This window comes from Laccaria bicolor, genomic scaffold (genome assembly GCF_000143565.1).
Source record: "Laccaria bicolor S238N-H82 LACBIscaffold_63 genomic scaffold, whole genome shotgun sequence".
Lineage (NCBI taxonomy): Eukaryota > Fungi > Basidiomycota > Agaricomycetes > Agaricales > Hydnangiaceae > Laccaria > Laccaria bicolor.
The window spans coordinates 117,609-131,058 of NW_001889934.1; the positions used below are offsets into that span (position 1 = coordinate 117,609).

Sequence of the window (13,450 nt, forward strand, 5' to 3'; positions counted from 1 at the left end):
ATTGAAAGTAAGCCGTCTTAACCTAGTTACAAATGTACAACGATATCGAACAAATATTGAATCACCCAACGGTACATGTTTATCCATCTCAGACCATTCGCCTTTGGCGGAGGAACTTGTAGGCGGGGCTTCTCCCGCGAACCTTACTATCTCCGCCGACGCGCTTATCATCGCCGATTCGCCCCATCATTCCATGATCAGAACAGGACAAACTTAGCGTGGGGAGGGTTTCCGCATACCCATTTATGATCCACATATGGCATTCTGCGCACAGTGCTATGATGAATACTGCGTCCCGACTCCCGACGCTCCTATCGATTATTGTGATGTACAACGTTGATTTACAGATCTGGGGGGCCCAGGGGTGGAGCTATTCCCAAAACTGCCTATCTGCCCGCCCACAGCGACTGGACCAGCCGGAACTCTTCACAGTTTTGATGAGGTGACGATGAACATGGATGTTTGAAATCGACGACCGTATTTTTGGCACCTCGCCAAACCATGCCTACATCCGATGACGTTGCTGGGTTAAAGGAAAGATCTATCTATTGTACTTATGTATGTCGGAGAAAATGTAGCTCGAATTGTCCCTTTGCGATATCGACGAATCAGACTTCAAGTCTTGTTCAAGTCAGTTGAAATTTTACTCGATCGGAGAAAGGAGTTTTTTATTATCAACACATCGGCTGCCATTAATATTTAGTGAACTCAACACTCAAGCCAGACTCCCTGCCGCTCGATATGGCTACTGACCAACTTTTCTTCCGTGTGAAGAGTTCATGTCGATTGAGTAACATTCTTTACAATATAGAAAAGTCTGAATGCCGTCATGATTCTAATGAGTAGTAAATTGAATTATTTAGTACATAGCGACTTCATAAGAGCAACTGAATAATATGGGACGAAACAAGTGGTCATCGAATGTAGCTATCATCGTGAAGTCATCGAAAAAAAAACTCATGAACGGTTCATCAATCTGGACGTCTATGGCTTCTTGGAAGAACGAGATGGCAGAAGTTTACCTCTACGAATCCGGAAAATGTAGGTGAAAAGGTAAACGCAGGCAAACTGTCATCGTGATCAGCAAGAGGTCATTTCATAAAATGATGCTCGACTGACGTTGAAGAAGAAAAACGCGATCATTATGCCAACATTGCGCCAATGGTGGTTATACGAAATATCAAACACCCTTCCTAGTAGTTGGTCGGTAGTGTGGATTCCACAGAACTCACACGAAGAGGAGGCATCTGGATTTGTCAGGTAACCGCCTGCGACTGAGATGAAGCGGTTCATGTACTGCCCGCACGTCAGACCAGACGGCGGAGTGATGGTGACAAGTTCGACCGCTGAGCACTGGACTTGTTGATGGCCGATAGCTGGTACAGATCAGGGATGAGAAGGGCAGGTTGTAAATGACAAATACCGACCTTGACCCATCAAACCCTCGATTAGGTAGGTATATGGAGAAAGGCGATGCCTGAACGGCAATGAGAATCCATTTCACCATACAATGATAATCAAAACTTACATCCAGCGCCACCATCCAAGATTACTGAAAGGCTGCAGTACCCCGTTGCTAAAGAAGATGATGGTGTTAATTTCTCAGGCAAGATTTGTAACGGTGAATGGCTCACAAGATAATCACAAATGAGAATAGAACAGAAAAAAGTAGGGCTGCTACCTCTGCGCTCGGTGACATTGCTGCAATTGCCTTGAACGAGATAGTTAGAACATTCAACCTAGGAAGATGAAGACTGACGAACCTGTCCAATGGTGGTATAATAAAGGGGAAAGATCACGCCCAACATGAGATACGTATAACCCGCCCTTGAAGATTCATAACCGACTGTCCAAAACCACGTCAAAAACAATAAGGTGGACCCGCAAATATTCCAAGGAATCGCTGCGAAGACTTGAGATGTGACCAGTGCGGTCCAACCGTACATCCGACTAGGACGTTCCCTTGTTTCGTAGACAGTTCGCATGGCGATGAAAGGTACTTGCAACTGATTAGAAAGCGGGACACTGTATGACGTATCCTAAGTTCCCAAGCCCAGTTCAAGATCACATTTACGCACCTAAGGATGGTCGCCATGAATATTGACTATAAATGGTGTTAGTGTTGTATTTGAGTTGAACAGAAGTAACCAACTGACGAAGAGCTTATTCTGCGTTCCTTGCTGACTGTCCTTTGAGTGGAAAAAGGTGAATCCTATAAAAAGCCCTCCGACGGTGTTGAGAATAAGTTTCGCCATCAGGTAAGTCGGATTGCGCCAGTGGGCCTGAGCATCACGCTTTAAAAGTTGGGTTGTCTGGTAGAGCCAAGGTGTGGCAAATTCAGTGCGAATCGACGCTTCGACCGCTGGTCGGCTACGTCCTTCAATATGGATTGTTTCGATTTCTTGTTGGACGCGCTTGGATTCGATAGATGCTTGCCACAGCTCGTGCCAATTTTCCCCGCTAGTAGCGGTCGCACCAGCGCCGATGACATCCAGCATGTATTCCGCACTGATGGCAATGTACTCGCGTCAGTAGTTACCATTTTCTGGAAATGATGTCGCTCACGGATTTTCGTCGGCTTTACATCGACGAGCTCCTTGACGTTCGAAGTAATCAATGAGGGTGATGGCATTGGTCCCGAGGTCACCGAAGTAAACCGTTCGACCACCCTTTTGAAGTAGCAACATTCTATCGAAAACCTGGGGTGGCCAGTGAATAAGATTTCGGTACACACAAATGAGAGCGTTATCAAACCTGGAACAATTCTGCGGAGGGCTAAGACGTGATGAGCTCTTTGATATGAGCGGTCTATCAGAAGTTGATGCTTACCTGATGGATCCTAATTATCCACTCAAAGGTTATGTTTGGTACATGGTCACTGGCGATGAAACTTACGTGCACAAAATTGCCTGACCGCTGTCTGCGAGCTTTCTCAAGAATAGAATGATAGCCCATGCACTTTGTGAATCAAGACCAGACGTTGGCTCGTCGAGAAATAGCAGAAGCTTGGGCTGTAAAAAACTCCTATGCCTTCAAAAACCTAACTTTGGAAAAGTTGGACAAACCTTGGCGGCAAGTTCGACGCCGATAGTGGTGCGCTTTTTGTGCTCGGTGCTCAATGAACCAACTGAAGCATTGGCGTATCGCTCAAGTCCACACATCTTGAGGCACTCCTCAACGCTAAATCGATCGGTCAGAGGAGACCATTATGTATAAAAAAAATCGACTTACTAAGCCTCCTTTTCCGACAGAGGAACAGATTTTGGTTGTCGCAAATTCGCAGAAAAGAGAAGCGCTTCACGAACTGTGGCGGTAGGTACGTGTGTATCCATTTGCTGACAATACCCTCTAACGGACATGTCAATGGGACGTCTAGTGCGAAAGAGGGATACTCACGACTGAGACTGGAAATCGGCGGGGAGGGCTTGCCCATTGACAAATTTATCACCCGTCACGACACCAACGTCAACTCTCTGCGCCAAGACGTTGAGAAGGGTCGTTTTCCCCGCACCCGATTCTCCCATCAAGGCGGTCAATTTTCCAGGCGCCACATATCCCGAAACGTCAGAAAGCAACTGCCGCACTTCATTTCCCGGAATCGGCACCGTATAGTTGATGTGTTGCCAGGTAAAAACGTCAGCCGTTGGCGAACTGTTGATGGTCGTTTTAAGCGGCTTCTCATCCTCGTCGGTGGTATCTGAGATTTTTTCATTGACGGACTCTTCGTCACTGGGGGTGGAGAGTTTGTTAGCACCGGAACCTTGTTTGAATAGAATAACAGGTGATGCGAATGCTGATGAGGTATTATACTCCGTGAACACCAGTAGCGCGAGGGTGAAACCGATCCCGAAAGTGATCACAATGCCAAAATTCTGGAGCGAACATGATCAACCTCTTCATAGTATTTCAGTTATGACACTTACCCGCCACGCGTTGGACCAATAATATTCATGCGACAATCCTGCAAAAAGATTACCGTCGACGTACAACTGGCCAGGCTGGGATCCGACAACAGTGCAAACTTGATTTTCAATGCTGACATTCGGGTAGCCCGGACCTTGCGGAACAAGAGAAGAACATTTGCCGCGAATAGTATGAAATTCATTGGTAAACAAAGCTTCAAATCTTTGAAGAATATTAGATCTTGGAATTGACCTTAGCAGAAAAGCGCACCCATATCGAAGTGGCTGCGACCGAGGTGAGTATGTGCCCGACACCCAAATATGAGAAGCAACTCACATTTATATAATTGAGCCATCGCAAAGCCCCAATCATAGAGGGTTTTGGTATGATATAGCCTGAATGAGCGAATCAACATCTCGATTTGAGAGGGAGGGATGAAGAGAGGCACCTGCATAGATAGCAAGTACTAGAACGGAGATACCTCCAATTCCCTGTGCGGCGTCTTGGGTCTTGCACGCGGCGGCGAGGGCGCGGAAGTATGACTTCATCGTAACCGCCTCGGAGAACAAGAAGAGAAGGAATACGCTAGATCAAGCAAATATTCAATTAATGACCCGTGCAGAGATGATAAATCACCCACAAGAATTGGCCCTTCAATACAAAACACGTTCAGTATGTGGATTAACCCGGAATCAAAGTATTTACCGGAGTTCTTTGAAGGCCAGTCATGAAGTACAAAACGATCGTGAACACAATAACGATGAATAACGTCGGCGGGATATCAACCAATGTGAGGGCCAAAGCTTCAACAAACGGGTGATACAGAGCCGCTTGTTCATGCCGTACGACGATGAGGCGTTGGGAATAGAGCGCAGGAATTTCAGCCAAGGCTGTCAAAGCGGAGAAAAGCAGAGAGCTATTGTGGCGTGATTTTGAGAATGTCGAATGTATCAAGATAACACGTACAAGAACAGGATGCCACCCCGCGAATAGAAATTTGCTGTATCCTCGGGCATCTTCAGAAATACACTGCCCATAATGAGAGCCTGGAAGACGTTGGCACTGAAAAAGAATGGATAACATAAAGACTGCCAGATGGAGATTGTAAAATATACTAACAAGAGACGGATAAAGGTCACGAGCGGGTTGCCCCGGATAATCTGAACCCTTCGCCTCATGAGAGCGCGAACCTGCTGGGGGATGCTTAGCAAGTATGGGCTACGTGATGACTGTCAGCGATAGATAAATATATCGGCTTATTCAAAGTACCTCTTCATCCTGTTGGCCCCCTCAAACTCCGCCTGAGCGCTTTCCTTGTAGGCCTCCGCCAAAGCAGGTTTCCCTACAAACTCCGCCACGTACGAATCAACCTCTTGGCGATTCTGAGCACCAATGTTCGACTTGAGGAAATAGTCTGCGAATTCTGTGGATGACCGCGGTTGAGTACTAATACCTGCACGGGGGATTCGGCCATTGGGATCGGTGACGGCGACGAGAAAGTCGGCGGTTGTTTGCCTGTTTGCTGGTTCGTATCTAGAGTGCAGTGTTAGGAAGGATAAAGGTAAAAGGAATGGAAAGTTATTCACCCCATGTCGATAAAGTACTGCCTGGCCTTGTCTGCAGGACCAAAATACACCATTCTACCTTCGTGGATGACACAAACCTTGTTGAAGTGCTTGTAAAGGGACTCTCCAGCTTGATAGAAGGAGACGATGGTGGTCAAGTTGAAGGTGTCCGTCGCAAGGCGGAGGGCGCGCACATACTCTAGCGCTGTGCTAGAATCCAAACCTCTTGTTGAGCTACAGAAATCTCGGCGTCAAACAGAGATGGATCCAGATAGACCGAAGCTCACTTGTCCCATACACCGATAGGGCTCCTACTAGCCAAAGCCTCCGTAATCGAAACACGTTTCTTCTCTCCACCACTAACCCCACGAATGATGGCGTCCCCAATCGGGGTGTTCTTAGCGTGTCTCAGTCCGAATACAGCCAACAAAGTTTGCGTCAGGACGTGTGCGAACTGCTGCCTCGTCGCGCCGAGGCGCTGGAGGGGAGTCCGAGATGCCGCTGCGAACGTGAGGGTTTGATCGACCGTGAGTGTCGGAAAGTGAATGTCATCCTCAGGACAGTATCGGATGTCGCCCCGGAAGTTGGCGCTCATCTCTTGTGGTGAGAGGGAGTCATAGCGAACGTCGCCTTCAACCGAGTAGAATTCTTTCCGTTGGTTGGCGAGGGTTTTGAGGAGAGTGGTGCATCCGGAACCGGGTCGGCCCAAGACGACTGGATGGACGTTAGAAGTGGAGGTGGGTAGACAGAAAGTGATTAACGTACGAATCATCTCTCCTGGTCGCACTACGCCTTCGAAGCCACTTAGAATGTCCCGGATCGGAGGGTGGCGAACGTTCTTGATCTTTCCAACAATGTTGAGCGGGTTCAAGATTGAACCAAGCGTTGGTTGATAAGATGCAATAGCTCCCAGGCCGACTACGCGCAGGTTTCTGAAAACGACCCCCAGTGAGCGGGGCTTGATACCAGCTTCATCGCGTCTGGGTCAAATGTCGATCAAATTCCGTCATCGTCAAACGAAAAACGTGAATAAGCGCACTTCTGAATGTAGCGTGGAATCTCCTTGTCGAAGTCGAAAGGCAAGAGGTCTTCATTGACGACGGAATCCACAGTAGAGGGTGTATGTTCGTCTGCCATCTCTGCGCTAGATCATATTAGAAGAGTTGAAAGGAGCTCGTATTTAGCCAGTCAGCGTTTGGCAACCAGAAGTAGGGGTGATCAACACATATGTTGGAACTTGGCAGGGGTGCCTGTGCCTATTAGACAACTTTCACCAGAAAGGTGCCGGGTGACTCAGTGGACGGATAGAGCCTAACCGAGATATTGTCAGCTGATGACGTTTTTATCGACGCGTCTCCTCGGCTTGCCACCACTGCCTGTCAAGTGACGGAGAGGTTAGAATCTGGGAGCTGCGGATTCTACACGACCGAGCTTACCCTGACACTCGACTTCAAAAGTTCAATGATTCGCTAGGTTGAGACACCGTGGGAAGCGCTTGCACACATGCCCTTCCTCTGCACTGCGACGAAGTATGCAAGAGTGCGAACTTCACATGAGTGTATTCGTCAATATTAAGCTTGGCTTTCATATAACCATGCCTCTGCCTGTACAGTTTTTCACAACACATGTACAAAAGACTTTCTGTCGCTCTGCCATTCGGGGCTTCATTTGAACGAGCTTACATATCTTCGATCAAAGTTTGGATGACTGATAATAAGTAGGAGATAACCGGTTTTCCAGAAAGTATTCCCCATACCAGCATAGAAGGCTCAGAAAAGGCAACATCGATCGGTCAGCCGCCAGTGATGCCTTCGACGAATCAACATAAACGTTCAAAGAAAACAAAGAGCTTACTACTCTATGATACGAACAAATATTGGCAATCCATTAACCAAATTCACGTAAACCAAATACTCGAGGTTTTAAATGGAGCAGGAAGGACAAGTTAGGTGAATGCTTGGTAGTCACCAAGTTGGTGAATGTCGCATAGGCTTTTTGTCCATGCTTTCTTCAAGAGTTCGTCGGAGTTTGAAATCCAACTTGAATACGACTACTATGTAACAAGTATTCGGCGTCGTTCTGTCTCTCCTTCGCTTTCCAGTGGTCTTCCGATGTTCAGGAACGGTGTTTACTGGGGTCAGGTATGATTTTTTGTACTTTGCTTCTTGATCACGTTCACAAAGATTCCTCGTTCAAAGGGTTACTACGGCTTGAAACTCCCAAGATCGAGGATGACTGCGCGTTGAGAGGTCATATGCATGGTATGTGACTGCTTTTACTCCGTTATAAGTGTATATACTCAATAAATTCGCATATAGTTTTTCCAGGGGCAAAGTATTGGAGTAACTCTCGGACCTGCACTGATAAGGCGCCCCTTTAGACCTTGATCTATGTTTTATGTAACATAAGCCGGTCCCGAGACGACTTCCGTATATTCTGGTGCTGCAGACTCAACCCGAATGAGGGCGAGGCAGGTGGAACTTAGGGAGGATGACTAGATGCGACGGGCGAGAGAGTTGTTGGTGCGCAACCGTTCTCGATCCTCCGATTTCAATTAACAGTCAAGCCGGTCCACCTGCTTCGTCTGGTTGCGTAGAATCTGTATCCGCCACACCTGTAAATCATTTACCCACTTGTGCGCTTCTACTTCTGAATGACCACGATCGTTCAATCCTTCACGCCCCTACCCGCCTCTATCTGCCTCCCGAAACCCTTGAATTTGATAACTCAAGATTTAAATACTATGCTAGTCCCGTGCGCGGAGCTCCCCGTCATTCAGTAGCAACGAAAGGTACTCCCGTGTTACATGCTAATGAATCTCCCACACTGGAATCAGTTGGCCCATTTACGCTACGCACGCCTTCCTTTTTCGGAGAAAACACATTTTTGGGCGCTCTGGTTACTTGATGGAATCAACATCTGTATTGGCGCTTTCGATTTCTCAGAGACTCAGCAGAACGTCGATTGGAAGTGATTCTGTTTTGAATTGTTTTGTGCATGGCCTGATGTGGACTCTAGCGCGCTTGGCGCTACGATCTTCGGCTGGAAATGGTACTATGAGGTTACAATGGAGACCAGAGGTGATGACATGACTTTGGCTCCTTACCTGGCTCTTGAGGTACGTGTCTACGACGGTATGCTTATTTTATTCATTGATGGTACATACCTTTGGCCTCACTTGGGCCTCACAGGATTGCCTCATGCAACATTGTTACATCGGGTGGTATAGATCTGGACTTGAGATCAATGCGCAGACTTGCTGTGCCATTGTACCAATGGTCTTCCAAGATATGCTGCTATAGGTAGGGGATCGCCTCAAGGTTGACGGTAGGGTGCCAGCGCGACATCTGGTCACCTAGACTACCTAGAGGGATATAAGCCGTGGTTTAGAGGAGGAATTCGAAATCAGGAGAAATGGGCAAGCTATCTTATCGCAATTGCGTCATTTGACGCCTTTTCACAACAATCTGACGTGTCACGAATCAATGCCACTAAAGCGGTAACATCCTTAGATGGCTCGCCTCTCAGGGGAGACTAACCTGATTACGTTTAGACAGCACTCTCTCATGCGCACAAATACTTAAGCTCCCAACGTTTTTCCTGATCTATGAAACCTGGATACATGTCGACCTCCCTACAAACGACCGCGGGACAAGGTAGTACTGGGGAGAGTGCGTTAGAGTCGGGTAAGTATATTGTGGAAACGGAGAGTTCTCCGCTGATACAGAGACGGCAATCTAGGTACGTCGTCACCGACTCTCAGTGGCAGCCGCTCTGACTTGGCTCTGATATCCTTAGACCAAGACAGTCGACCCGCCCCACGGGTTATGTCCGACGGCTCAAATCCGGCTTTACCACTCGGAATAGTATTCAATTGCACCTAATCAATGACGGAAACGTTGCTAGAGACCACCTGGCTTCCGAGCGTACCTTTCTTGCTTATGTCAGGACAAGTCTTGGTATTGCAGCGGCCGGAGTCGGTATGGTCAAATTTTATTCTGCCAGCGATAGGCTAAGCTCTGTTCTACCCCGTAGCTCTGATGCAGTTTCTTCGTCGTGGAAACGTATCAAAGTACGACGCTGAAACTCTGGGAGCGACAATGATGTGTTTGGCCGTCATGGTGCTGCTCATTGGTGAATCTCTTTATCACGATTTCTTGTCTACCTTCAGCGCTAACACGCGGCAGGTACGACCCGCTATTTCGATGTCCAATCCGCACTTCCAGATGGCCGTTTCCCTGCTACCAAGCTTGGGATAGCCTTGATAGGTCTCACGATCGGATCCGTCATTGCTGCCATCCTGGTCATTCTCGTTCTTGGGTCGTGACTCTATCAACCCTCTACCCTTGCTTAATGAAAACCATCTTTTTACGGTCCAACTCCGTCTCCCGCAGCTGAGATAATATTTTGAGGGGATGGATCTACTGCAAGTATGCTTGTTTGGGAAATATAGGCCGTCCATTGGAATGAAAATTATGAAAGTGGTGCCACCCCCGAGAGGCTTTAGATATAGACATACTTGGCCTATTACCTGCGTCCCATCGTGCCAGAATTCATGCAGAATCTTTTTATACCAAAGACAAGTTGCAACACTTGCAATTGACTTGCAAGGCGAAACAATTACTTACGAGGTTGTCAACGTTGTGTCAACGGGTATGCATGTTGGTCTTGTTTGTTCGTGTTTTATCACGTGCCTGTTGAGTACATAAACCTGGAAATTTTATCTTTTCCTCCATCATCGAAGCAGCAACTGTGCTGCACTCCGTAACCGTTTCCATCGGTCATAGGAGTAACGGAGCGGTGAAAGATAGGGTCACTTCTCCTGCACGTCCAGGTGACCTGACGTTCCTATGGCTGGTGACTTCTCTGGCTGTAATGACATCGTGATCGATGCGGCCCACAGCACCTTCCCGAATACATCTTCGATATCGAAACCATTAACCTTAGAACAATGTATGACACAGTAACCTACCCTACAAAACTTCACCGCCAGCTTTCTTCGGCAATCTCGGCGAATCTGGACCTTTTTGAAACATGTGCAGAAAGAGCACGCGGAGCCTTGGCGGAGCCCGCAACCCACCATCCCATTCCATTCTTTTTTTAACTGCTCAACCCCGCGCAATTTGATAAATTGCCTCTGTTAGTAGTGGCGGAGCCCGCAACCCACCATCCCATTCCATTCTTTTTTTAACTGCTCAAACCCGCGCAATTTGATAAATTGCCTCTGTTAGTAGCCTCCCCCTACCCAGTGGGGATTGAATGAACCGCAAATCAGTAACGTCTTCTCATCGCTTACGCGTCCTTGTGATTTCTGAAAAAATGCCCCGAATCCTTAAGCCTTTCCCCTAGAATCCCGGCGTTCGCTCACCCCATTCCAAGTAAGGAACGTCTTTCCTCTAAGACAGAAAAATGTATCGATTTCTAACGTCCTCGAATCATGGGCCTGCTTCCGCAGGTAACGATCTAGAATACGGTCATCGTTTCCCATGGGCCATGTGGCTATTCAGTGGTCCTTCGATTTCAAAGATGCCTACCATGATCAAAATCAACCTCACTTACGCCGAAGTCGTTTCTTTACGCTCGTAATTAACTCGTGACCAAGATAAAATTATGCCGTGGAGCTATCTATTCTCGTTCGGCGGCCTGTCTCAGCAGAATTCCTTGTCCTCGACGGCTCGGCAATATCATCAAACACATCCGTCCGTGATGCTATTCAAATGACATCGCACTCAAAATGGCCATATAAGATGAGGCATTCCGACCAGATGCCCTATTGTTCAAATGGCGCATCGCCTTCTCTTCTTCGCATTTTTGACCCTTTGGTCTTCGCTTGCTACCGCAAGCACCGCTGACTTGGTCTCCAGCTTGAAGGCTCTCAACTTCACTATCGTAACTCCGGGAGATCCCAATTATCCTACCGCGAGTACCGCCTGTAAGTTCCCACTGCTTTTCCGGTAGTTCTCGGACTGAAATTCGCGGTAGTTAATTTGCGCTATACCTTCGAGCCCGCGGCCGTTGCGTACCCTACGAACGCTCAACAAATTTCTGCCCTGCTGAAAGTCAGCAGGCAGTTCAACCACCAAGTCGTTGCCAGGAGTGGCGGTGTACGTGATACCTTGCGTGTACTCTTTGAGCATGATCTCACTCGTTCATTAGCACAGCTACATAGCTAACGGCCTCGGAGGAAAGGATGGAGTTGTCGTGGTTGACATGACGAACTTTATGACCGTTGCTGTCGATTCATCCACCGGAACAGCCATTATTGGACCAGGGAATAGGCTCGGAAACGTTGCATTGGCACTCAATGATAAAGGACGGGCACTCCCTCATGGAACCTGTCCTTATGTTGGGGTCGGAGGCCACTCAGGTCTGTCCTCCAACCCTTTCTATGCGGGAATATGCTACAACGCTTAGGCAGGGTTTGGAGGATACGGATTCACTTCCAGGAAATGGGGTCTTCTCCTTGACACCATTCTATCTATTAACGTTGTGCTGGCTGATGGCACGATCGCAAACGTGTCCCAGACAACACATCCCAACTTATTCTGGGTACGTAACACTCCGCAAATGACGCACACCAAGTTCAAGGGGCTCATAATCTAATCATAGGCTTTGCGAGGCTCCTCCGCATCATTCGGAATTGTCACAGCTATTCAAGTGATGACCTTCCCTACGCCCTCATCCGCTACTGTCTTTGAATATAACTGGAACCTCAACGCAGCGGATGCCGCCAAAGCCGTAGGTGCGTTCCAGCACTTCGTTCAAACGAACATACCACAAGAGTTTGCGGCGGAAATTGTAATTGGAAAAGGCTCCGTTCAAGGAAATCTCTCATGGGGACTCACAGGCGGCTGGTACGGCCCTGCGGATCAATTCCAGAGCGTCATCGCTCCTTTCTTGGCGAAAGTGCCCAAACCTGCGAGCACTTCGCTGACCCCAGGTACTTACATCAATAGTGTGCAGTTCTTGGGCGGCTTGGGACGCTTGAACACGAGTTCGTCTCCCGACGGGCATGACACTTTTTACGCGAAGTCGTTAATGACTCCCGAAGCATCCCCTATGTCCAATGCCGCACGTACCGCCTTTATGAGCTACCTCGCCAATGACGGTTTCAATGCGACCACGGTACCTTCGATTATTGTTTCATTGAACCGATCTTCAACAATTTTATCGCCAGGACTGGTTTGTGGAAATCGAACTATACGGTGGAACCAATTCGGCAATAAACAATGTTCCAATTGATGCTACCGCCTTTGCGCACCGCAGTTCTATGTTCACCATCCAATTTTACACATCCGCTCCCGGAAATGTTCCTCCGTTTCCCCCAGCAGGCTTCTCTTTCCTCGACGGTAAGCATTGCGTTTCTTGCGTTCTTTCCAAGCTTTTTGTTCATATGTCAAAAACTAGAAATGGTGAATAGTATTGTTAATAACAGCCCAAAAGGCTGGGATTACGGGTAAGCATTTACCTTCCTCATTTCGCATATCAGAGGACCGCAATGCGGTTTTTTTAATTCTAGGGCGTACGCAAACTATATTGATGATAGGCTTCAAAATTGTACGTTTCGTTTTCCTTGACGTTTCAAATTCGACTAAATTTGAGAGTGAAGGGCAACAGCTTTATTATGGACCACATTACCCCAGGCTCAAAGCCTTAAAGGACCAATACGACCCGATGAACACCTTTTCTTTCCCCACCTCTATTGAGGAATGAGGCAATTTTAACGTTAGTATGACCGCGTTGATTGGGACATCGATACCAAGACACTCATTACGGAATGGGACTCGTACCACGGACTGTATGAATTATTTAAAGTATTTCCTTTGTTTACCTTCTGTCACGGAGGCGTTTCTTGTGCCTTGTAGTAAAGTTCAAGTCGGGATCAGCCTTACACGCAAATTATCATCATGCGGTTAGAGTTGTTTTTCGCAACAGCCCAAACGTTTAGTTTTATTGTCATTGTGCCGTGAATGATATGGGTA

At 47.6% G+C, this 13,450-nt stretch overlaps 2 protein-coding genes across 2 annotated transcripts; one reads left to right on the forward strand and one right to left on the reverse strand.

The window, feature by feature from the left end:
- Positions 1 to 984: 984 nt before the first annotated feature.
- Positions 985 to 6,605, reverse strand: LACBIDRAFT_314719 (pleiotropic drug resistance ABC transporter; the record flags this gene model as incomplete). The annotated part of the gene is made up of 27 exons (XM_001889187.1): positions 985 to 1,068; positions 1,120 to 1,376; positions 1,428 to 1,477; positions 1,529 to 1,576; positions 1,635 to 1,711; positions 1,764 to 2,025; positions 2,079 to 2,104; positions 2,157 to 2,508; positions 2,566 to 2,699; positions 2,755 to 2,775; positions 2,830 to 2,839; positions 2,896 to 3,011; positions 3,066 to 3,180; positions 3,232 to 3,348; positions 3,397 to 3,872; positions 3,924 to 4,187; positions 4,240 to 4,298; positions 4,352 to 4,488; positions 4,544 to 4,554; positions 4,609 to 4,819; positions 4,870 to 4,965; positions 5,023 to 5,121; positions 5,173 to 5,436; positions 5,490 to 5,702; positions 5,756 to 6,182; positions 6,234 to 6,448; positions 6,508 to 6,605. 27 exons carry the CDS (start codon positions 6,603 to 6,605, stop codon positions 985 to 987), a joined length of 4,239 nt encoding a protein of 1,412 aa, XP_001889222.1.
- Positions 6,606 to 11,249: 4,644 nt separating this feature from the next.
- On the forward strand, positions 11,250 to 13,437 carry GOOX (glucooligosaccharide oxidase; the record flags this gene model as incomplete). The annotated part of the gene is made up of 9 exons (XM_001889146.1): positions 11,250 to 11,400; positions 11,451 to 11,572; positions 11,625 to 11,835; positions 11,887 to 12,017; positions 12,078 to 12,593; positions 12,646 to 12,817; positions 12,876 to 12,924; positions 12,988 to 13,025; positions 13,078 to 13,437. 9 exons carry the CDS (start codon positions 11,250 to 11,252, stop codon positions 13,179 to 13,181), a joined length of 1,494 nt encoding a protein of 497 aa, XP_001889181.1. The 3' UTR covers positions 13,182 to 13,437.
- Between the last annotated feature and the right edge of the window lie 13 nt (positions 13,438 to 13,450).